We start from the raw sequence: 26,409 nt of genomic DNA, 5'->3' as shown, positions 1-26,409 counted from the left end.
ATCACTGCCATAGAGAGTAGTGTACCCATTGCCAAAGAGGAAATTTTCTATGGAACAATGGCAGATTATCTGGTCGAATGCTAAAAAGGCCTCCATAAACTCTCTTTATAAAGAGAACCAAGTGAAACTCCTCATGCTTTGGTACCACACCCCTGAACTGCTACACAGGCTTAAAGCACACCTGTCATCAGGTCTGTGTCACTAGTCCTGTGGCAGTGTACCCATTGCCAAAGAGTTGTTATCTTTTTTGGAAAAACCCTGTTTACTATAAGGTAGATCAAAGTTTACCTTTTCTGCATGCAGAGCTGCGCCCCTAGTCCCATGGGAATGACCAGTGAGGAGTGGTTCCCCCACCCTCGGGAAAGCGCTCTGTTATGCATCGATTTTAAAGGACACCTGTCATCAGGTCTGTGTCACTTATCCGGTCACCTCTACCTGTTGGAGCAGCTCACAAGGATCCCATCCCAGCCTTTATCTAGTTATTTCATACATTATTCATTGTAAAATCATCTATTCTTTATCATGTAAATGAGGCTGGTCACAAGGTCAGAGGCAGTGATGTCACTCCTGTTCTTCCTCCCCTCTCCTCCCCCTGCTCATGTCTGTGTGTAATGTATAGTAAAGCATGGCTAGTGTGAGTGCTGCATCTGCTGACATGCTGCATCCTCCTAATATACAGGTGAGAGACACAGACATCAGCTACACATGAATCTGACATAATCTGCTGTAACATGGCTGCCTGGAGCTGCTGTATCTCTCCTAAACACACACACATGCACACACAGGCTGCAGGGGGGTGGCCACCAGCACCAGGAAGCACATCATTATACAGCCTCACATCATTATACAAGCTGTCAGTCATGTACTGGGGGTGTGGCAGTGCCTCCCACTCATGAATAGAGTGGACAGCTTGAATATGCTAATGCTTCATTGGACATTTCACAGGTCATTTGCATGCAGCTTTAGGACCTCATTGCTTAGGTTTACAGGCATGTAGAGGGACAATGAAGGGATAGAGGCAATGCTCTCTAATGGCAGTTTATGAAAATATATTTAGTTTAGGGGGGTTATTTTGCATGACGGGTTCTCTTTAAATGAAAAAAACTCCCATATCCCCACCCCAGGACATCATACATGCCTGCCCCACTCATAACTGGCACTCCCATGGGACTAGGGACGCAGCTCTGCATACAGAAAGGTAAGCTTTGATGTACCTTATCTTGTTTTGGGAAAAGGTCAGTTTCACTATAAAAACTCTCTGCCAATGTGTACACTATTCTGTTTGGGGACTTGGGGAGCCAGAAAAAGGGCTCCCGGTGACAGGTTCCCTTGAACAAACTGCAAACTGTTGTACAGCCTCCAAAATGGAAGCACAGTTATTAGTGTCAAAACTGAAATGAAGTAATTTTTGCTATTATTTTTTAAAATTTTAAAATGTTATAAAACATAATGAAAGCTATATAAATTTTGTAAAGTAGAGGTGTTATTTGGGGCACACAGTGAAAGCTGTAAAAACATAGCCACAGGAAAATTATGTAAATGTTTTTTTATAATCAATTTCATGGCATTTTGGAACTTTTCTCTACCTTCCCAGGACACGGCATGGAGCATTATACAATTATACACGGACAATATTTTGTTCCACAGATAAAAAGCCTTCATACATTTCTTTAAACAGAAACACAAAAAAGTTATGGATTTTTGAACGTGTGGAATGAAACGGCCACAAATTTCTCGACTGTGAACCCCCTTTAACTCAAAAAGGAAGCCTTAAACATTTTATAGACTATCTTTTTAAATTGCTTTTTAAAAAATTATTTAAAGACTATACCTTTACAACTGGATGCCCACCAGAAGCAGCTTTCACAGCCCCACGACTACCTTCAGTTTCATAGTGTGCTCGATGATGAGTCTTTGGCTGAACTTCTACTTTTAGTTCACACTGTCCATAATGGCTAGGTAAGGGCCAGTCTAAAGGAGGCAGAGATGAAGTTCTGAGGAACAAAGGGATACAATTTGAAAAACACATTTGTGAAAAATAGAAAAGAAATCTAAGCTGCATAGAGTGTACATAATGTTTGGGAAGTAATACTGTATAAAATTAAAAATATATACGGTAATTAAAAGGAAATCCATGAGGAATCTACTTTCAGAAGTACCATACTAGAGTATAAGCCAACCTAAGTATAAGCCGAGGCCCCTAATTTTACCAAAAATAACTGGGAAAACTAATTGACTTGAGCATCAGCCTAGGTTGTAAAATGTATTGGTAACAGCCTCCCCCAGTAATGCAATGCCCTGCAGCAGCCCCCCAGTAATGCAATGCCCTGCAGCAGCCCCCCAATAATGCAATGCCCTGCAGCAGCCCCCCAATAATGCAATGCCCTGCAGCAGCCCCCCTGGTGTATAAAAAAAATAAAAAACTTACATAATCACCTTCCAATGCTCCCCACAGCTCCTGATCCTTCTCTTCTTCACTCGTAGCACACTATGCTGCTGATGTCATAGTGTGAGCCTGCGCATGGATGAGTCTCTGCCCGATCTGCTACGAGTGAAGAAGAGAAGGAAGAGCAGCCGTGGGGAGCATCAGAAGGTGAGCCTTTAAGTTCTTTCATAGTATCATAGTATTATAGTATATAAGGCTGGAAGGAGACGCAAGTCCATCAAGTCCAACCTTTAAGAATTAAATAAAAGTTTTATCCCCATAACTCGTGATATTTTTTCTCTCCAGAAAGGCATCCAGGCCTCTCTTGAACATGTACATAGAGTCCGCCATAACAACCTCCTGCGGCAGAGAGTTCCACAGTCTCACTGCTCTTACAGTAAAGAACCTTTGTCTATGTTGATGGTAAAATCGCCTCTCCTCTAGGCGTAGAGGATGCCCCCTTGTCCTGGTCACAGGCCGAGGTATAAAAAGATCTTTGGTGAGATCCTTGTACTGTCCATTCAGGTATTTGTACATTGTAATGAGGTCTTCCCTCAGTCGTCTTTTTTCTAAACTGAATAATCCCAAATTTTTTAATCTGTCAGTGTATTCTAGTTCCCCCATTCCCCTAATAATCCTGGTTGCTCTCCTCTGCACCCGTTCCAGCTCTACTATATCCTTTTTATACACTGGTGCCCAAAACTGTACACAATGGGGGTCATTTACTAAGGGCCCGATTCGCGGTTTCCCGACTTGTTACCCGAATATTTCCGATTTGCGCCGATTGTACCTGAATTGCCACGGGTTTTTGGCGCACGCGATCGGAATTTGGCGCAACGGCGCCGGTATGCACGCGACGGAAATCAGGGGGGCGTGGCCGAACGAAAACCCGACGTATTCGGAAAAACCGCCGCATTTAAAAAAAAAATTGTGTCGCGAAAATTTCACTCACCTTCATCCTGGATAGGCCGGTGTATTTCGAGGCATTCCAGCGGACTTCAGCGCAGCAGCGCCACCTGGTGGACGTCGGAGTAACTGCTTTGATGAATCCCGGCCGGACCCGAATCCAGTGCAGAGAACGCGCCGCTGGATCGCGAACGGACCGGGTAAGTAAATCTGCCCCAATATTCCATGTGTGGTCTGACCAGGGATTTGTATAAGGGCAAAACTATGTCTTTATCATGAGAATCTATTCCTCTCTTGATACATCCCATTATTTTATTTGCTTTAGCAGCAGCCGCCTGGCTCTGGTCACTAAAATTAAGTTTACCATCCACCAATACCCCCAAGTCCTTTTCAGCTTCAGTTTTACTAAGTAATTGACCGTTTAGAACATAATTATACTTTTTGTTTCCATGGCCCAAGTGCATAACTTTACATTTATCTACATTAAACCTCATCAACCATTTCTCTGCCCATCCCTCAAGCTTCCACAAATCCCTCTGTAATGCTAAGCTATCGACCTCAGTATTTATTACTTTACACAGCTTAGTATCATCTGCAAATATTGAAACTTGACTGTGTAAACCCACTACAAGGTCATTAATAAAAATATTAAAAAGAAGTGGCCCCAATACTGACCCCTGTGGCACTCCACTGGTAACATCAACCCAATCTGAGAATGTGCCATTAATGACCACCCTCTGTTTTCTATCACTAAGCCAATTACTTACCCAAATACACAGATTTTCTCCTATTCCCAGCAGTCTCATTTTATATACCAACCTTTTATGTGGCACCGTGTCAAATGCCTTTGAGAAGTCCAGATATACAACATCCACAGCGTCCCCCAGATCCGGTTCGCGACCACCCACCGTGTATTCACGGCGGCGGTCGCGTTCCGATGCATGGAGAGAGCTCGCGGGCCGAGCCCTCTCCATAGCCGGTAAGTCTCTGCTGCATATTGCAGCAAAGGCTTACTGGTAACACCCGCGATCGGTGCCGGCACCGATCGCAGGTGTTCTCTTGCTGATGGGCGCCGCCATCTTTCCGAGGATCGCCGCTCCCCGTGACCTCATCGGGGAGCAGCAATCCGTCGCCATGGTAGCTTCGGGTCTCACGAAGACCCGAAGCTACTTCGGGTTAACCCATTCATTACAATGTGCTATCAGCACATTGTAATGTATGAGGAGTAAAATCCCCATACACTGCCATACTGTAGTATGGCAGCATATGGTAGGATCGATCAGACAACCTAGGGTTAAAGTACCCTAGGGAGTCTGAAAAATAGTGAAAATAAAAAAAAAAGTTAAAAAAAAAAATTATAATCAAAAAGCCTAAAAATTCTAATCACCCCCCTTTCCCAAGAACTGACATAAATATAAATAAACAGTGAAAATCATAAACAAATTAGGTATCGCCGCGTCCGAAAATGCCCGATCTATCAAAATATAATAACGGTTTTTCACTGCGTTTAACCCAGTAACGGAAAATCGCATCCAAAGTCAAAACTGGCACTTTTTTGCCATTTAAAAAAAATTAAAAATTCTATAAAAAGTGATCAAAAGGTCATACAGTCCTAAAAATAATATCATTGAAAACATTATCAAAAGTCGCAAAAGATGACACCACCCTCAACTCCATACAACAAAGTATGGAAAAGTTATAAGCACAAGAAGACGGCAAAATAAAAAATAAATTTTTGTTCATGAGGTTTTAATTTTTGCAAATGTATGAAAACATAAAACCTATACAAATTGGGTATCCCTGTAATCGTACTGACCCAAAGAATAAATTAGATGCGTCATTTGTGGCGTGAAGTGAAAGCCGTAATATCAAAGCCCACAAGAATACGACACAAATGCGTTTTTTCACCATTTTCACAGCATTTGGAATTTTTTTCCCGCTTCCCAGTACATGGCATGGAATATTCAATGTGATCACTATGAAGTGCAATTTGTTATTCAAAAAACGAGCCGTCACATAGCTTTTTACGTGTAAAGATAAAAAAAGTTATAGATTTTTGAAGGTGGGGAGTGAAAAATGGAAATGAAAAAACGGGAAAGGGCCCGGTCCTTAACCGGTTAATCTGGAACAGGTCTTTACTAAGCTTGAAACGCATGTAATGCAAAAAGAAACTTTTCAAATATGCTAATAAACGCAGGGCGATCCTGTAAGCAAAACACAGGCAGCCCGGTACTTCTTTGGTTTCTAATTATGCATGCCTACTGCGTGCTATTATATCCACCCACTCACACCCTTCATCCTGAGAGTCCTGTTTCTAGGGAAGTCTTGTTCAAGCAAGCCGTCTGATGCAGCTGCTTAATAGAGACTGGGACCACGCAAAGCTCTCGGGCAGAAGGGTAGGAGTGATTGAGTGGATAGATATAATAACATGCAGTAGTTGTGCATAATAAAAAGCCAAAGGAGCGCCTGGCTGCATGAGTCTCATGCATAAAAGCACCAAGCGCTCATTAGCATATTATTAAAAGTGGTTTCTATCTGCATTACAGGCGTTTCAAGCTTAGTAAAGAGCTGTTCCCGATTAAAGAGGAAGAGGCCAACATGAAAGTTTATTTAGTTTAAATCATGACTACCCAAGTGGTAGCTTTCCTTTAAATCAGACATACACTGTATTGCTATACAACTTATCAGGGTAGTTATTACTTTGAGATTATGTGGGTATGTGTTTTTTCTTTGTTTTCTAGAATAATGTAAAAACCTTACAAAGATTTCAGATTATGGTACACATAATGCCACCTTTGGAGGACCTTTCAAAACCTTTATCAATTCCAACATTGTGAATCTTTAAATAGGTGTCAATTTATTAATTCCAGCACAGTTTAAAGTAATCGGCCATTATATTCAGCAGCTGAGATTTTAAATCGATCAAACAGTGTTGTCCAGGCACAACAAGTTTTCCACTATGCATAGATTATGGGACAACGTTTTCATTGGTGGGCATCCCAGTGGTGGTCCTGTTGTTGTTGTAACACAGAAAAATGAAGCAGCAGGGTCAGACATGTGCGTGGCCACTCCATTCACTGTCTAAGGACCTGATGGAGCCGGTTATAACCCTAGGATGGTTTTAACGGTCAGCAGCGCAAAGATGAATAGAGTAGCATGGCGCATCTGCAAAAGGCTGCTCTGCATTTTTGGGTACAACAAACCCCTGTTCTCCCAAACTGTAGTAGTCCCAACACAGGGACCCCTCACAGTTAGCAAGTTATCCCCTATTCTGTGGTCAGGGGAAAACTTGACATTTAACTTCAGTGACAGGACAACCAATTGAAGGCTAGAACTAGACAGCCATGGTTGGTCCATGAATCAAGGAACATGAGTCACAAACTGACTTCACAGAGGAAGAACAGGGACATTGATGGGTGGCAGAGAATAAAAAAGGCTGTTCAGTGCTGCAACTACTTACATCTTTCTTTCTTTACACCTAACTTGCTACTGCTGGTATACGTAACCCGTGTATCTTATTAAAGCTTGGAGTCACAAACTCTGTCAAAGTTTTACACATGAGTTTTTCAAATGAGTCCAAATCCACTCCAGGGCCAGGTTAGAAGAATCTATAAATAATATCTTGATGCTTGCCTATTGCCATTTTTGAAGGAATTTTGTTTGGGGGCAAATGCCCCATTTTGAGGCCTGCATTCCATACCCATACCCAATTTTAAAATTGTAAAATTTAAACCTACATACATTATTAAAATCTAGACACATTGGGGGATATTTATCAGGACCTCTGCGCACAGCCAGTGGCCCTGAAATAATCGCAAATGCTAGCTTATTGCTAGCTTTTGCGATTATTTTCCCCAATCCACTACCTTCACGTCAGTGGGACGTGAAGGGGGGGGGGCGGTTGGCCGTGCGGAGGGCGCGGGCGGACGGGAGTGGGCTGGTGCGGGGCGCTACTGTCCCCGCGCCTGCTGCTGCCAGCGACTTTGCCTGGCATAGGATAAACGTTGCGCTGCTGGCAGCCCGATACATCAAGAGGCAGAAGCCTCTTGATGTATCGGGCTGCGAATTTGCAGCAGCGGGGCTATCATACGCTAGCGCACGAGCGCCAGCGTATGATAAATATCCCCCATTGGCCCAGATGTATAATTGTGTGTGTGGCAGTTTTTTAGTCTGCACTAAAAGAAGTGTCTTTGGTGCTTGCACATGTATTTATAAAGTGTTTGCGCCACCTTTGTGTCACAGCTGACCTTTGCCTGACATTTTAGAAATCTGTGCATCTGAATGAACGGGGTAGTGCATAGTCACAGTTTGCACCACATTTATTACTGCGCTGCACCACAATCCTTTCCACAACACCATAAAGCAAAGAGCGCCAAAAAGACCAAAAAAAACAGTGCAACAGTGGGCACATCCAGAAAGCAGACCAGATTTACTAAGAGCGTGCACCACAACTGGATTATTTGGTGCAACCTGTCACATAGTCAGTTTGCACCACTTTTCATATACAGTATTTTTCGGACTATAAGGCGCACCAGAGTATAAGGATGTATGCCCAGCAGGAAGCAGACCTGTGCACAGTTTCAAGGCAGCAGTTGTCTGTCAGTACAGTTCTGAGAAAATCAAAGGATTTTTTGTGCGCCTTATAGTCCGGAGAATACGGTACTTGGGCTATTGTTTGACAGTCCTATGGGAACTTTGGCGTAAAGAGAAAAAAAAAAAAAGAAGAAATAAAATAAAAACAACAGCCAAAAATAAAAAGTTTAAAATATTTTTCCAAGGGTTGTTATGGGATAGTAAACATCTAATCATAAGTATAACAAAATAGAATCGGTTCTCAAAAACTATTTGGCACCTAAAAATTGCCAACCAAATACAGAAATGTACTTCTATATTTAAGAAGAGCTTCATTTTTGTGCTAAACTCTATATACAACCATTTTACATTTAAGGGCTAATGCACACGACCGTCTGGGGGGGCATATGTACGGCCCCAAGCTTGCGGCCGTACATACACTCACCTGCCACTTTATTAGGTACACCATGCTAGTAACGGGTTGGACCCCCTTTTGCCTTCAGAACTGCCTCAATTCTTCGTGGCACAGATTCAACAAGGTGCTGGAAGCATTCCTCAGAGATTTTGGTCCATATTGACATGATGGCATCACACAGTTGCTGCAGATTTGTCGGCTGCACATCCATGATGCGAATCTCCCGTTCCACCACATCCCAAAGATGCTCTATTGGATTGAGATCTGGTGACTGTGGAGGCCATTTGAGTACAGTGAACTCATTGTCATGTTCAAGAAACCAGTCTGAGATGATTCCAGCTTTATGACATGGCGCATTATCCTGCTGAAAGTAGCCATCAGATGTTGGGTACATTGTGGTCATAAAGGGATGGACATGGTCAGCAACAATACTCAGGTAGGCTGTGGCGTTGCAACGATGCTCAATTGGTACCAAGGGGCCCAAAGAGTGCCAAGAAAATATACCCCACACCATGACACCAACACTACCAGCCTGATCCGTTGATACAAGGCAGGATGGATCCATGCTTTCATGTTGTTGACGCCAAATTCTGACCCTACCATCCGAATGTCGCAGCAGAAATCGAGACTCATCAGACCAGGCAACGTTTTTCCAATCTTCTACTGTCCAATTTCGATAAGCTTGTGCAAATTGTAGCCTCAGTTTCCTGTTCTTAGCTGAAAGGAGTGGCACCCGGTGTGGTCTTCTGCTGCTGTAGCCCATCTGCCTCAAAGTTCGACGTACTGTGCGTTCAGAGATGCTCTTCTGCCTACCTTGGTTGCAACGGGTGGCGATTTGAGTCACTGTTGCCTTTCTATCAGCTCGAACCAGTCTGCCCATTCTCCTCTGACCTCTGGCATCAACAAGGCATTTCTGCCTACAGAACTGCCGCTCACTGGATGTTTTTTCTTTTTCGGACCATTCTCTGTAAACCCTAGAGATGGTTGTGCGTGAAAATCCCAGTAGATCAGCAGTTTCTGAAATACTCAGACCAGCCCTTCTGGCACCAACAAACATGCCACATTCAAAGGCACTCAAATCACCTTTCTTCCCCATAGTGATGCTCGGTTTGAACTGCAGGAGATTGTCTTGACCATGTCTACATGCCTAAATGCACTGAGTTGCCGCCATGTGATTGGCTGGTTAGAAATTAAGTGTTAACGAGCAGTTGGACAGGTGTACCTAATAAAGTGGCCGGTGAGTGTATGTCCCCCATAGACAACTATGACGCATGGGCTTGGTATGGTGAGAGCAACAAGCATTCACCGTTCCGAGCCTTAACTGCAAAAAGATAGAGCCTGCTCGATCTTGGGCCGTATCGACGGCTGTGTGGCTACTATTTTCTATGGAGAGGGGCGGGGGCAAACAGTGCTCACCCCTCCTCCTCTCCCATGTGCCAATGTGTGCCAGCCAATGGGGGCCATAAAAGAAGCTTTGCAGGGGTCAATATATTAGATCCACGATTGTGTGCAATTATACTGCTGACCCCGAGTCAGGAACTGGCGAGGGCTATAGCTAATGTTACAACGGAGGAAGTCTGAAGCCTCGACCAGTCCATGCCCCTTGGTGTAAAGTTGCAGAAGCGGGGCAGGTGAAATTCCTAGCCATGTGCCAGAAATTGTGTTTTTATCAATGCTTATTCTGGTGTATATATCCCCTAGATCTGAAAGTTGTTAAGTTACTGGACAACATACTGGACAGGTTAACTTAAATACTAAATGGAATGGTTCATTTTAGAGATGTGTGCCGGTCCTAGAGCTAGCGGACCCTTTTATTGAGGCTAGCCACAGACTAGTGTGGACTGAAAAACTTGACTGCAATATCTAAGAATGTCCTAATATAGGCAACCTCCACTAAAAATAAGTTATTAAAAGTTAATCCATACATTATATATGTAAATAAATAAAAAGTAACAAGCGATTATACAGCTACATGATTTTAAAAAAAAAATGGAAAGGCCACGTAAGAAAGAAAGACTTGAAACAAAATATAGGAGTACTCACCGAAATATAGGAGTGTGTCCAGACTTTGGTTTATTCCATGTAAAATGTGAAGGAACAGACAAAAACTGATCATTGGAGGAGTCCTTCTTAAGTAGATGGGGGGAACCTGAATTATCATCTGTAGGCGTCTCACGGGTTGGAGATAAATTACCTTGATCGTCAGCAGAATGATCAACTTTTCCAAGCAATGTGGCACTTTGGTCTTCTGAGGTTTTTCTTGTTTTTAGGGGTACAGCAGTCTCCTGGAAGCACTGGGCTGGAGAAGCACTAGGAACAGAAGTATATGACAAACTGATCCAGGTATCTTCTGTGATACTTCCCCTGGGTGATGGACTTGGTGATGGTGTAGGAGAGTGATGAGGGGAAGCAGGACTTTGATAGCAGATATCTGCACTGGAGTGTCGTCTCTTTCCACAGGGAGAAGTAGGCCTGGATGAAGGCCTAGATGTAGGCCGTGGACTTAGCCAGTTCTCATCTGTAATGCTATTTCTGGGAGAGTGGCATGGGGATTGCCTGGGTGATAGAGACGTACCATAGCCCAACTGCTGCCACGTTTCATCCCCTGGAAAGCCTCTAGGGGAACAGCTAGGAGATGCTAATGGCGATCCCAAAGTGAACCGTGCTGCTGCCTCATTGAGCTCTGATTCAACATCATCATAGGTGTGTGAAATAGACTCACAAGATGATGCATCGGAGAACCAGCTCCTGGAGGAAATGCTGCTTCCAGGGCTTGGACTTAATGATGGTTCTCTATAAAAGGGCTCAAGATGTAAGTGGAGGTGGTCACGGGATGGTCTTTCACTGTAGTCACTTTCAGAACAGTTATTGTGGAGTTCCTCTGTGGTTTCAATATCCTGCTGGCAGTTAGGGGAAATTGATGTAATCTGAATACTGGGACACTCAAAAGGCTTTGGACCTCCGCTTGGACTGTACTTAGAATCCTGCATTTCATTTGAGCCATAAGTTTTATAACCTTGAAAGCGAGAAGAGGGAGAACGAATGGAGCACGGATGCGGAGGTCCATGCTGCGTGAAGGAAATGGGTTGGTTCACTGCTGGTAACTGATGGTCTACATTGAAGATAAAAAATGACGCACTGTCATCAGGCTGAAGATCTGTAAGGAAAGAGAGAAATGCAATTACTTTAACCAAAAGACAATTTTTTTTTTGTAAACACAGTAAATAACCAAGCCAAAAGGTTAAAATAATCTAAACTATCCTATGCTTGTGCTGTTATTTTCCATAGTGAAAAAAATTGAGGTCACTTATCTTCCATTCATACAACTCCGTATACATATAAAATGCTGTTAATGTTGTGTCCTGCTCTTGTCCAACATGGTTCTCTCCCTTCAATCTACAGATTTCTCTGATTTTTTTTTGATAGATGCCCCCCTACTGCTCAGTTACTGCTTTTCCAACAATCCAGTTTTTGTTTTCATTTACTCCAACCCACCCCCTTTTTTCCCATTCCACTGGTCTCCTATTCTGTTATGGAGCGCACCTACATTGCAGCAGATGGCTGGCAAAATTCCCTTGACCTTCTCCCATGACTGCTCCCTAGGGTATCACCACTTGCCGACATATTTTGCCATGTTCTACATCCACAGGGATCTCTGCCTGGGATATGTTCCAACTTTTCTAAGTTTGGATTACTTCTTCTAATTAAATTTTTGTCTGACTGGGTTATCCCGGCCCAGTTTCCTCATGACTACTATTTATATTGCTTTTTGTGTTGACTTTGGTCTTCCATCACTATCTGTTTCCTAACTTCATGGGCACACATGCTTCGGATATATATCTGGAAAGGTCGCTCAGATTTCTCTTGCATACATATCCAGCGATCCTACATGTCATATTACAGGGAATCTGTTGTTAGCAGTCAATTTTGGAAGGTAAACTGTATGATATGTATGATGAGACTTCCACATGGAGTCTCATCATCTTTTCTATTACTCCAATACAGTTCACACTAGACTCAGCTTGCGTTTTCCAAACTGAGACCGGTGATCGCTTTGCTGTCTACAGAGTTGCTAAGTAGAAAGACGAACATACATAGTGCAGACCATTCGAACAGTCATTAAAAATAAATTTATTCTTATACTCAAGTGCTAAAATGCACATATAATCAATATGAAAACGGCACATAAAAATTCCAAACACCAGCAAACCTCCCAGCAAAATAAATTTTGACAATGCATATAGATTTTAATCAGAGTAGAAGAAATTTATAGACCTTTCATTAACAACTTTGCAACCGAGGACGAACTATATCGTCCTCGAGCTGCGAAGGGTGTATGGTGAGAGCTCATGAGCTGACGCCTGTCTGTTACTGCCGCGGTCGGTGCTGGCAGAACGAGACGGGAAGCCAGCTGTATGATGGGGCGGGGGGACGGATGCACAACGGGGCGGTGAGCCCACTTTATGACGGGGCGGGGCGCCGGATGCACAACGGGACTATTATGAGGCTTAGAATTTGGGTGCCATTTTTCTAATTTTTGTCGGGAAAAAAAAACACAACAAAACCTGTATCCAGAGGGATCTGTCAACGGCCTGTGAGAGGCCTAAATAATAGCAGAGTTAATAAATTACCCCATTATGGAAACTACACCCCTCAAAGCACTTTTAAGAAGTTTATTAACCCATTAAGTGTTTTATATGGGTTAAAACAAAATAAAAGGTGCGGTCTACAAATTGTAATATTTCTGGACAATACATTCATTTTTGTCAGAAAAATCTCATTTGTGGTTTTGGAACACTGGAGCTTTCTTGCCACACTCCTGACGCGACTCAAAGGGAATCTACCTTTTTTTTTTATGCATTGTGAACCAAACATACCTTCAGAGTGCTGTCACTACACCGATGCAGAAACATTATTGTTTAATCCCTAAATCTAGTGGTTTTGCTCAAAAAACAAAATGATAAAATTCAGGACCTTGTGAAAGCTGGGTTTCATGCAGGCTTCCTACATAAACACATCACACATAGCTTCCTGAACTGTCCAGACAGGACCAATCAACCTGAGCTGGATGACTCATACACGGCAGCTGGACGATGTTGCAGGGATTGATTACTTCTGCCTGTCAGGAACAACACAGCAATGACGTATTCTTGGCTTACGCTGCGCAGGACAGAGCTGGTGCAGTGCATAATTAGGGTGAGGAATAGCGCCGAGGCAGCCACAGGAGTGTCAGAGTCTCCTTGTTTCTGCAACAGTGTAGATACAGCATTCTCAAGGTATGTTTGGTTCATAATGAACAAAATCAAATGATTTCCTTTAAGGTAGATTTAAGCAGATCCACAGACCTTTGTCTGGCATAAAGGTTTTTTTCTCAGCTAATTATCAGATATAGTGTGGGACATGGCAGTGATACACCTTATACCCTCTCCATTTTATTTTGGCATTGGAGTCTCTTTATCTGTTATAATCCGGATGTGAAGGGCATAAACTGATTTATTTTCTATCCTATTACCTTTCTCCATATCTACCATATCCTCAGCTTTGCAGGTTTTGGTCTGCATCAGTCCCTATGATTTATGAAACCAAGTCTTAAAGGACACCTGTCATCAGGTCTCTGCCACTAGTCCTGTCACCTCTACCTGTTGGAGCAGCTCACAAGGATCCCATCCCAGCCTTTATCTAGTTATTTCATACATTATTCATTGTAAAATCATCTATTCTTTATCATGTAAATGAGGCTGGTCACATGGTCAGAGGCAGTGATGTCACCCCTGTTACCCCTCCCCTCTCCTCCCCCTGCTCATGTCTGTGTGTAATGTATAGTAAAGCATGGCTAGTGTAAGTGCTGCATCTGCTGACATGCTGCATCCTCCTAATATACAGGCGAGAGACACAGACATCAGCTACACATGAATCTGACATGTTCTGCTGTAACATGGCTGCCTGGAGCTGTTGTATCTCTCCTAAACACACACACAGGCTGCAGGGGGCATGACCACCAGCACCAGGAAGCACATCATTATACAGCCTCACATCATTATACAGGCTGTCAGTCATGCACTGGGGGTGTGGCTGTGCCTCCCACTCATGAATAGAGTGGACAGCTTGAATATGCTAATGCTTCATTGGACATTTCACAGGTCATTTGCATACAGCTTTAGGACCTCATTGCTTAGGTTTACAGGCATGTAGAGGGATAATGAAGGGATAGAGGCAATGCTCTCTAATGGCAGTTTATAAAAATATATTTAGTTTAGGGGGGTTATTTTGCATGACGGGTTCTCTTTAAGAACTGAACTTGACATTCCCCTCTGACTAATTCCTGCGGTCTAACACCTGCAGACGTCCTTTTCATTCCAGTGCTTGCCAGGTCACTTGGAATACCTGGGTATTCCACTCACTGCCTCTTACGAGTTCCGACATGTCAGTGGCTTAGCACAATTGTTCCAAAATTTATTCCTAATGTTGAAGGGGTGGGGATGATAGCATATATCATGGCTGGGTAAACTCCTTAAAAATTCCAACCCTCTGCAAACCTCTCCCAAACATGTCACAGAGGATATCCTGAAAAAAAAATCCAAACCACCTCCCTGCTGTAGTCATTCCAATGACTTCTCAGGGAGTCTGCAGGCTTTAGCTCAGTGGTGGCGAACCTATGGCACGGGTGCCAGAGGCGGCACTCCAAGGTCTTTCTCTGGGCATCAGGGCGATCAACCCAGCACACCAGATAGGACTCAAAGAATTTTCGTGCAGTTCCAAGCAACTTAAACGATGCTGCATTCAATGATATTTTAAAGTAAATAACTTGGCTGCTTGGGACTGTAGGAAGAGGGAGAATGTGTAGACAGGGCCAAATTACCTCTGAAGGACCTCCTGCTGGCCCCATGAATCTGTGTACAGTGGACACTGGAAAGAAGCTAAAATGATGCAAATTTTCCCTCCTTTCTTTCTTGGTGTCCTCAGGAGGCCAGTAAGATTGAACGTTGTTGAATAACAGGGAGCAATAAGATACTGCTCTACTTTTGGTTGGCACCTCGCGATAAATGAAGGGGATTTGGGTTTGCAGTTTGGGCACTCGCTAAAAGGTTCACCATCACTGCTTTAGCTCATCACACCTACTCCCAGTTCTGCATATCCTTGGTGCCCTCCAGGCAAGTCACCATATAGATTCTGTATGTATACATTGCAGCGTTCAGTGGAATTATTTGTAGGAATCCTACTGGATTTTGTGCCAAGTTAATGAATGAGAGAAAAAAGGTATTATGAGAAGTGAAGGCAACCTCAATTAGACTCAGCTTCAAGGCAGATAAAGCAAGAGGTTGGTCACCATTTGGTCACTGACAGGACCATGCTTATTCATCCCACAATGCAGCATCTTTGCTCTACCTCTCCTCTTGCTTTTTATTTTTTTTTTTAGATGTGTACAAGGCTATTTTATTTTATATTTAAAAAGCAACAAGTTGTACATTTTATAGAAATAAAATGAGTTAATAAAAACAAAACTCAAGTTACGGTATGTTCACAACAGCCTGCATGCAATTTTGCATTAGTTACTTGAAATAAACATTGTGTGTATTTGTCAGTATTTTGTGATGCTTGAAGACCACCAACATAAAGTGCCTAAAAAAATAAAAATACGTGCAAGGTATACAGAATTTATACATACCACACATGCCTAGGTTTACATGGACATGTCTTCACAAATTCATCAAAACTGCAGAAATGCAAAAAAGAATTTTTTGTACAACAATCAATTTATATGACCCAAAGCTAATATACTGCACATTATTTTGTTTTACATATTTTCTAAAAGTGATGATTTTGTCTAAAATTAACATAATGATTCCTGCTTTTAATTACGATTTTCTTAAAATTATTAGCCATTGATTTATATGTGCACATGCTTAAGGCCGGTGCATAGGCCACCATGCCCACGGTGCGCCGTAACAAGGGATAAAGTTCCGGTTTGTGGCTCGCAAAGTGCACAGATGTACATGAGGCCTAACAATGAAAAACTGCAGATATATCCACATGATATTTGCTGCATATTTAGGGTATGGAAGTGAACCTTTGCTGACTGCAGGCCATTCATACATTTTAACGTTTTTCTGTAATGGTGTATGTTACATGGCATCATTATTTTGATAGATTTTTGATTTTACCAAGTACCATGAAACGCCCAACATTGGTGACTGAAAAAAAAAACAATGGTCATTTAAGGAAGGGGTCTTCTGCAGAGATTTCACGGTAAGTTTTGAAAAATCTGGTTCTCAAATTTTGCGGCAGGCTGTGATAGAGAATGCAGAATGAAAGACCTGGGAAACCTCCAAGAGGCTCCCAGTTGTCATGGCAATGGAACCACAGTAGGATCACTACCACAAACAGTGCTGGCACCAACGGCAGATGCGCGCTATATAATGCAGAAAACGACTCTCTTGTATGGAAAGTTTTCAGCCCGAGAGCCCTTTCCGTACATGTTTAGTAAAACCATGATTAACAGGGTAAACAATCCCCTGGATCTTAATGCAGGTAGATGTGGCCAAACTATGCGCTCTAATTATATAGGTAAAAAGCTTCCCAGTGTTCCCATTTCAGTTAACCCCATTTTCTGTGTTGCCTCAGTCCCAGGTGTATACTCTTCATCTCTAGCCCTGAAAGTGCGCTGTCACTTCAAGTTCTGCCTAGTTCAGCAGAGCCCCCCCCCCCCCCCCGCTTCCTCAGCACTTGTGCATTGAGCACAATTCTGCTGTATTCTCAGTGCAGAGAATTACCAAAAATATTTAATAAAATTCATTAACCCCTTCACAACTCAGCCCTTTTTAGTTTTTTACTCCCTCATTCATAAAGCAATAACTTTTTTTATTTTTAAGTTTACAAACATGTGTTAGGGCTTGTTATCTACGGGACAAACTACTTTTTTGTGGTGCCATTTAACCCTTTCAGGACCTGGCCCTTTTTTGTTTTTTTATTTTCATTTTTCACTCCCCATGATCAAAAATCCATAACTTTTATTTTTCCATGTCCAGAGCTGTGTGACAACAGCTGGAACGCGGGGGAAAGCGGGAAAAGCGGGGAAAAAAAATTCCAAATGCAGTGAAATAGGTAAAAAAAAACGCATTTGTGCCGTTTTCTTGTGGGCTTGGATTTTTACAGATTTCACTGTGCAAATGACATATCTACTTTATTCTTTGGGGTCGGTACGATTACGGGGATAACAAATTTGTATAGGTTTTATAATGTTATCATACATTTAAAAAAATTAAAACCTCCTGTACAAAATTTTTTGGGTGGATTTTGCCATCTTCTGGCGCTAATAACTTTTTTATACTTTGGTGTACAGAGCTGTGGGTGGTGTAGTTTTTTTGCGGATTTTGAGGATGTTTACAATGTCTGTACGACCTTGTGATCACTTTAAATTTTTTTTAAATGACAAAAAAAATGCCATTTCGACTTTGGGCGCGATTTTACGTTAAGGGATTAAACGTAATGAAAAACCATTATATTTTGATAGATCGGGCATTTTCGGACGCGGCGATACCTAATGTGGTTATGATTTTTACTGTTTATTTATATCAGTTCTAGGGAAAGGGGGGTGATTTGAGTTTTTAGGGTTTTTTATTTTTTTTTTTAACTTTTTTTTATTTTTACTATTTTTCAGACTCCCTAGGGTACTTTAACCCTAGGTTGTCTGTACGATCCTATCATATACTGCCATACTACAGTATGGCAGTATATGGGGATTTTACTCCTCATACATTACAATGTGCTGATAGCACATTGTAATGCATGAGTTAACCCGAAGTAGCCTCGGGTCTTCGTGGGACCCGACGCTACCATGGCGACAGATCGCCGCTCCCCGATGACCAGCAGGCTGTATACTACTGGGGGCAGGCTGGCTATATACTGGGGGGGGGGGGGGGTCTGTGACCAATGCATTTCCCACCCTCTGCTTATACATGAGTCAATAGGTTTTCCCAGTTTTTGATGGTAAATTTAGGGGTCTCGGCTTAGACTCGGGTCGGCTTATACTCGAGTATATACAGTATTTATATTTTGATAGATCAGGCATTTACAGACACAGCGATACCCAATGTGTTTATGATTTTTACTATTCATTTATATATGACTTCTAGGGAAAGGGGGCGATTTGAATTTTTGGGGTTTTTTTAAATATAATTTTACCTTTTTATTTTTACTATTTTTCAGACCCCCTAGGGCAGTGATGGCGAACCTTTTAGAGACCGAGTGCCCAAACTACAAAGACCTGCTTATTTATCGCAAAGTGCCAACACAGAAATTCTATTTGTGATTTATACTCCCTTCTCTGTCACAGTTTTCATTGATACCAGCACCCTGAGGACACCAATAAAGCAGAAAATAGTCCCAGGTAGAGCTGTCACTTTAAAATACCTCTGTGCACAGCAAGTCCTGGGCTGTCTGGGACTGCAGGAAGATACCTGGAGTCATCTCTGGTGATGGCCTGAGTGCCCACAGAAAGGGCTCTGAGTGCCACCTTTTGACCTTTACAAATTGGTTTAGATCTTCAAAACAAAAGTAGTACAAACGTAGCAGAATTCATTGGCACCAGTAGTGTTTGATTTGGGCAAAGTGGGTGGGGGGACTGGTTAACTTCTGATGACTTTTGGAAGCTTTTATTGATGTCTAAAAAACTATAGCGACACAAAAGAAAAATTTCTGCTGCAAAAACCAGCACAAGCGTAGCACAAATGTTTGACAGCAACTTTACTCAGGTAAATGCTGCGATCTCCCTTCCAAGCCCTGCCTGGAGCATTGCTCCGCAAACTGATGAGCATTCTCTTTTTACTCGTTATAAATTGTTATTATTTATTTTTTTTTTTTTACAATTTTCTATTTGTGCTCAATATGCCTCAAAAAACAGCTAAAGGTATATAGTTTCCAAAAGTGGGGGTCACCGATTTTCACATTTACGGTACAGGCGGTCCCCTACTTAAGCACACCCGACTTACAGACAGACCCCTCTGACCTCTGGTGAAGCTTTCTGAATGCTTTAATATAGTCCCAGACTGCAATGATCAGTTGTAAGGTGTCTATAATGAAGCTTGATTGATGATCCTTGGTCCCATTACAGCAAAAAAGTTTAAACTCCAATGTCACTGGGGCCAAAATTTTTATGTCTGGATCTACAATTATAAAATATACAGTTTCGACTTACATACAAATTCAACTTAAGAACAAACTTCCGGACCCTATTTTGTACTTAACCCGGGACTGCCTGTACTTCAAGGATTCTCCAAATGCATCACTGAGCTCCATTAATGCATCACTGAGCTCCATTAATTCAGTAATTCTGCCCGCCAAAAGTCACTTTTTCCCCAAAAGCCAGTATATTGGTTAAAAACAATCATTCAATATTTCTTTTTTTGTGGACTGATTCCATCGATCATACACCTGGGGTTTAATACTTATTTTATACCTTGATAAAAATCGGTTAAGGGCTGAGTTTGCAAGAAAGGGGTTTTACTTTTGGGGTTTGTTTTGGTACCTCAGGGACTCCTCAAAGGCATCAATGTCTGCTCATTCCCTTCAATATGCGGTTGCGTTTACCACCACATACGGGGCTACACAAGAGAAATTGGTTATTAACTTTGCAGTGCATTTTAGCATTTAATCCTTTGTGAATTTTTTTTTTTACTTTAAAAAAAAAAATAAAAATGTAAAATTCTACAATTACACCTCTATTTTGACCCTTGTGAAATTTTCGCCAGATTTCCATTTTTTTTTTCACAGATTGTTGAAAAATCTGGGATGATCTTATGTGCACTTGAAGTACAACGTGTACAAAGCTTTCAAAGGTTATAACCACATAAAAAGTTGAAAAAACAGGGTCAGGAAGATGAAAGGTTGCATTTTTTTTCAGCATCCCACGATTAAATTAATAATATTTAAAGCAAATCTACCATCAAAATCAAGCGTGATAAACCAGGGACACTTAGATCCAAGTACTTGTGGTAATCTTTTTATTTTTGTTTGCCCAAGACCTCCTTCCTTCTAAAACAAACATTGAAAATTATGCTAATGAGTCTGAGGGGCTCTGGTGGGTGTTTCCCCTCAGTGATGCTTTTCACTTGTTACAATGAGCAGAACATGTCTCCCCTCCCCCTAGGGGCAGACAAGTTCTGCTCAATGTCCCCTAGGCTCAACAGCCCATCAATCTGCAGCACGGAGGGGATCTAGTTACACCCATCAGAGCCCCTCAGGCTCATTAGCATGATTATAAAAGTTTATTTTAGAAGTAAGGAGTCCGCCTGCTTGCTAAAGCACCCTGTTTGGCACCCCAAGCCATTTTCTGGGCACCGAACCTCTCCCACACCATCGGAGAAGTAACCCCTGCTGTGCCGGATCTGCCACGTTTAAAACCTGGGGTCCGATCCGAGACATCGTGCGACTTCCTCTTGGTGGTCGGCCATCTTGGAGGCCCTGAACCGCTCTCTAAGAGCACGGCTCTGCCCACATAAAGTGGGAAGCCCCCTCCAGACTCGGCTCATTGTGGCGAGGGGAAGACGATTCTTGAACCATCTTGAGGCCTGACACAAGGTCCCACCACATAAGACAACCCCTGAGAAAACATGATGGGAGCAGTGGTGGCCACATGGAGGAAAACATAGAAACACGGAGATAGAAATACCAGAATCAGGGGGCCAGCTTTGGGCAAACACCGGAGGGAGAGGAGTAGGATAGCCCTGTACCCCAGCACAATTGTCCCATCACCGCCACATGCTCACCCACTGCTGCGGTCCTGCCTTCCACCATCTAACACCAAGGCTTCATAGATGCCATTTTTTCTGCCCTTGACTCTTTCACCTCAAGATTTAAATAATATTGACTACTTCTACTGGAAATCTCAACCTCAATCTCTACCTCGACCTAAGCTTAACCGGGGCTTCGAGTCTAGCAGCTACTTTGAGGGCGATTCAGAATTGGATACACAGTACCTCAATTTACACAGACATTTTCAAAGACCTATATTTTGCAGCAGGCGTAGACCTAACCAACTTATTACACGCTGCATATGACTGCCTGACCACACAGACGAGAACTAATCATTTACTCAGAGATCAAATTAACACCTCATCACCATAGACCCATGATGAGGCACCATTACCCCCCAAAATATTACCCCCTGCTGGACTATACAACCTTGTCTGCTCCCTTGACTAAGTGGGAGCTAGATGACCTGTCTATTACCCCATCACAGCTCCTGAAGGCCATGGCTAATGCCTATAGATCTTTGCCTTTGCCATGCTTCCAGGAGATGTACCTTCAGTTGTGGCATTGATTCTACATCACTCCAACTTGAGGGTTTCACATGGGTATATACGACACAACTGCATGCTGGAGAGGTCATTATGGAAGCAGCCGGCCTTTATCATTGTATGTTGGCATGCCCGGTTATCTAGCCGTTCTGGCAAACAATTATAGCCTTTACATCTAAATATCTTACAAATTATGTCCCTAGAGATCTGCAATGGGCTATTTTTGGGTATGTAGATACAGAAATTCAACGTTGTACCAGAGATTATTGGCAGCAGCGGGTTGTAAAAGCAAATTGTCTAAGATTTGACGCCGAACGTGCACCACAATCTATTTTTAAGGCCTGTTTTTTAATCTACTTTTGCGAGTATAATATTAAAACATTTTCTTCACTAAATAGAAGCTCTGCTGCACTATTTTTTCCGTATCCCTTTCTTTCCTATACGGACCACTACGGAGTAAAGCGGAACCAAAAGGGCTGCGATCGAGTTTCCATCTGGAGGAAATAGTAACTCACACAGCCGCCCGCTGCATACCGCAAGTGGAAACATGGGATCCACGTGAACATCGCAGAGCCAGTGACACATGGAGAACCTGATGATCTTACCTTGTTATTACATCGCTTACCAGATTTAAGGTACTGTCCCACATCTACATTGAATACCTGAAAGACGTTGATGCAGAGGGAAAAGCTTCTTAGACAATTTGTGACTATAAGGAAAACTGGACTCCCATTCCTTCCCTTCTCTCATTGCGCCGTCATTTCTGAACAACTAGCCTGATCTTTAGTTTCCAAAATCTTGTTTTATATTTCTGTTTATTGGGTTGTAAATGCAGCCTCCAAATCTGGCTCAACCCCACAGCACCCCCTTTCAGATTGTTTTCAGATAAGATCACATATATATTGCGTATGGACTGGATAGAAGTAGGGAAATGCCAAGTACAATTTTTCTTCACCTCTTAGGAAAGTTTTATTAGCATGCTATCACCAGAGATGAGGCAGGTTCAAGAAGGGTCTAGATGCCTTTTTACACCTAAATAACATTGATTGTTATGTTATATAGAATCGTTTCCCCTAAATCCTTTCCTCATCCAATCCCTACCCTTCCTTGGTTGAACTTGATGGACAAGTGTCTTTTTTCAACCGTATAAACTATGAAACTAGGATATCAGAAAATTGCTTTGTGAACACAGTGTGGTACCAGGAGAGAAAGCTTGTGTGGGGGATGCCCCTGTGGAACCTGATTGAATTGGATCAGAAATGGTAGTAGAGGTAACATCTTATAATATACCAAGCTTGGGCTGGGGGGGAGGGGGGCAGGGGGCCGTAAACCTCTGGAAACGAGATGATGAGCAAGTGTCATGATTCTTTGGTTTTATTTTGTGTTAATTATATTGTGTTTCTCCCTCCCCCCTCTTTCACACCCCACCCATCCTTTCCCCCAGAACTAGGTATAACTACCTTGCAAAGATGTCACTTTACCAGCCAATACTTTATAGATCTTGACCTTAAAGCTGGTAGAGGATCTCACTAACGGCTGGAGAGAACTGGGGTGGTCAGTCGGAACTAAAACATAGTGACCTGATAGAACCTCCTCTTATCTTTTCCTTCCCTTCTCTCCTATGGGTCCCAGACCCAATGTTTGTATTGATGACCCTATGTGGGGGTCTTGTTCTTCCATAAAACTGAAAATTACTCAATAAATACAGTTTAAAAAAAAAAAAAAAAAAAGTCGTGGATAACAAATGTAAGTGTCCCTGGTGTATCATGCTTAATTTTGATGGTAATTTCCTTTAAAAATCTTATTTTTACTACAACTTTAACAGTAGATTGCTCTGGTTCAGTGTCAAACACCCCCCCCCCACCACCAACACACACACACAGAAATCCCTCATAGAATATGACACTGTAGACAGACAATATAGCCCAAGAATCATGATGTCTATATGCATGGGGCATGTGAATATATAGCTGTATGGTAGTCATGAAAGGGTTAAGCAACACTGGAATCCGTTCACAAGCCAAAGTTTGAGAATGAAACTACATGATACAACATGAAACCCTATTTCTTATCTTACTCTTGTAAAAACATGTTTTGGATTTTTTGAATACCATCTGTTTGACTCAGAGAATGAAACTTTAAAAGGAAATTTACCATCAAAATAAAGCACCACTTGCTCATAGATCCAGGCTCCGATTTGATAGCCATGTTTTTTTTTTTTTATTCAATCCTTTTTAATTAAACATTTCTTAAAATGTTACAACACCCAAAAAAAGAAATCCACACATCCCCACCCATCCTCTTTCCCCCAAAAGAGAAACGTAGAGCAGGAAGAGACAGCATACAATATAAGTAGAGACAAAAAATGTATACAAATCGGGAGATACAACATCTTACACAAGGATATACAGGGGAGTAAAGGTGCCAATGCAGGAATGGTAAATAAGACCATTGACTGCTGATAACACAAATCACGTCAGTAAAAATGGATTCCTACATAAATATGCTGATGATAAACCTGACAAATCGAGCCATGGTCCCCCATATTTTCTCAAACCGCCTCTCCGTCTTCCTTTTTAGATACACCCCCTCTCCAACCTTATCCATTTTGTTTATATTCTTTTGCTTAGTAGGAGGAACAGCCTGGATCCAATGGTAGGCAATGAGTTTTCTTGCATGATGTAGCATCTGGTCTATACCCAGTTTCATACCACCCTCTTCGGTCCCCTCGTCGCTCCGTCAGACTAATGGAGCAGATGGCCGTGCATGACCATTCTGCTCCATTAATCTCTATGGAGCTGACAGTGATTGCCGAGCGCGGCGCTCAAAAAATTTCCGTCAGCTCCATAGAGATTAATGGAGCAGAGCGGCTGTCTGCTCTATAAGTCTGACAGAGCGACAAGGGGTCCGACGGGGATAGGTGGGACCCCATCGGACCCCTCGTTTTCGTGATCTCTGTGGTTCTCAACACTGAGACCCCCACTGATCAGCAAGTGAGGTCCTGTCCCATTAATAGGGCCCAACTATGGTTTGTGGGAAAACCCTTCAAAGGTTCAAGATGATGCCACACATGCACCGCTTGCATTTAAATGATTAACACACGCTTATTTAGCAGGAAAACTTGGTGTGCATTTCAAAACACAATTCAATCACATCTTGTGAACGCTGGAGAAGAGGATTTGGCTAGGAAGCTTGACAAGTATGTGTGTTTGCTTTATGTTTTGTGATGACTGAAGAGGGGGGTACTTTTATTGACAGCTATTGGCCACTGCCCCAAGGCAACGAGCCCTTTTCCCCCCCTAGGAAATAAGCATTTTGCAACAAGCATTTACCCCCTAGGCAAGTTTCTTTTTTGGTCTTACAGTTCTGTGTCTGCAGAAGGGTTGCACGATGCATCAAAATTTTGGTACCTTTTCGATTATATAGTTTCATAGTTTATACGGTTGAAAAAAGACACTTGTCCATCAAGTTCAACCAAGGAAGGGTAGGGATTGGATGAGGAAGGGATTTAGGGGAAACAATTCTATATAACATAACAAATTCTATATAACATAACAAAAGGCAAAACGGTTCAATACCAGGATTCCTTTGCTGTGTGATGCTGAGCACGTGATCACTTCTTCACCAATCAGAGAGAAGGCAGTACATGCTGTGTGTAAGCACAGGCAAGGAGATTCTTTGCTGCTTTTGAGGTAACTGCAAATTAAGTCTACCTTTCCCTGCCTCCAGTTCTCCTGACTTCACTGACCCTTATCAGTGCAATTTCTTTGACCCCAGTCCCGGACCTCGGAAGACACATGGTCCACTCTCCATGACGAAGCTCTTGCCATGTGTCCGTTATGGCTATTTTGCAGGCTGCCGATGCCATGATCACTGCCGGAGAGTAGACCGTTCAGCGCTGGTCCAGGACCTGTAGGGGACTTCTGTATTGCTTGTGCGACCAGAGCTAAAAAAAAAAAAAAAAGGTTCAACTTCTCCCTCAGTGGAGATGCTGTGGCCATGTGTCCAGTCATATCAGTTGTAATTAGCATTCCTTAGTGCAGGCTGCCTGTTCCCTGATAACTTTAACCTGTTCAGCCCCAGATTTGCGTTTAATATGCTTCTGTGTTCTTAGTTAGGGTACATTCACTTTTTGCGATTTTTTAAAGTGTTGTTAAACGCCTAACCAAAACGAATGTGTTTGGCTAGCATGCATTTTTCATTATTGCTGGAAGTTGAGCAGCTGTTTTAACCCCTTACCAACATGTGACGTAATAGTACCTCACATGCCGGGTGCAGGTGCATGGAGAGGGCTCATGGGCCAGTAAGTGTGCATATTGCAAAAAAGGCTCAGGGTAATGCCACATAAGGCATTTTTGGTCCGTTTTTAAGCATGCGTTTTCAGTCAGTTTAAAAAAGCATCAGTTTACCATGCATTTGGCTGCTTACAACCTGTTTATCTATTAAGATGATTGGGAAAAACGGACAAAAACGCTTGCGTTTTCAAATACGCATGCGTTTCTGAAAACGGATGCATTTTAAACGGACTGAAAAGGCTTAAAATGACGGTGCTTTGGCGCGGGAGCAGCAATCTATCGCCATGACAGCAACGGGTCTTCCGAAGATCCAAGACTGTCTCATTGTAAACCCTTTCATTACACTGTGCGATCAGCACATTGTAATGAATGAGGAGGAAAATCCTGTAGTATGGCAGTTTGTGATAGGCTCGATCAGACAACCTAGGGTTTAAGTACCCTAGAGAGTCTAAAAAATAGTAAAAAAAAAAAAGTAAATAAAAAATAAATATAAATTCAAAT

The 26,409-nt window shown here is 42.4% G+C and overlaps 1 protein-coding gene across 3 annotated transcripts in view; it reads right to left on the bottom strand.

Moving 5' to 3' along the window:
- NFATC3 (nuclear factor of activated T cells 3) overlaps positions 1-26,409 on the bottom strand; it is a 141,194-nt gene that overhangs the window by 95,353 nt on the left and 19,432 nt on the right. The window contains exons 2-4 of one of the 3 annotated variants that reach the window (XM_072117782.1): positions 25,362-25,559; positions 10,362-11,475; positions 1,832-1,994 (exon numbers count right to left, since the gene is read on the bottom strand). In XM_072117782.1, coding sequence (XP_071973883.1) covers positions 1,832-1,994; positions 10,362-11,475; positions 25,362-25,559 — 1,475 coding nt within the window. Of the gene's footprint in view, positions 1-1,831; positions 1,995-10,361; positions 11,476-15,984; positions 16,033-25,361; positions 25,560-26,409 lie in introns of all 3 variants that reach the window. The other 2 variants (XM_072117784.1, XM_072117783.1) reach the window with 2 other exon arrangements.

The sequence above is a fragment of the Engystomops pustulosus genome, chromosome 7 (assembly GCF_040894005.1).
Source record: "Engystomops pustulosus chromosome 7, aEngPut4.maternal, whole genome shotgun sequence".
NCBI classification, from domain to species: Eukaryota; Metazoa; Chordata; class Amphibia; order Anura; family Leptodactylidae; genus Engystomops; species Engystomops pustulosus.
Note: the sequence above shows the minus strand (reverse complement) of the source record. Positions and strands in the feature narration are given on the sequence as shown.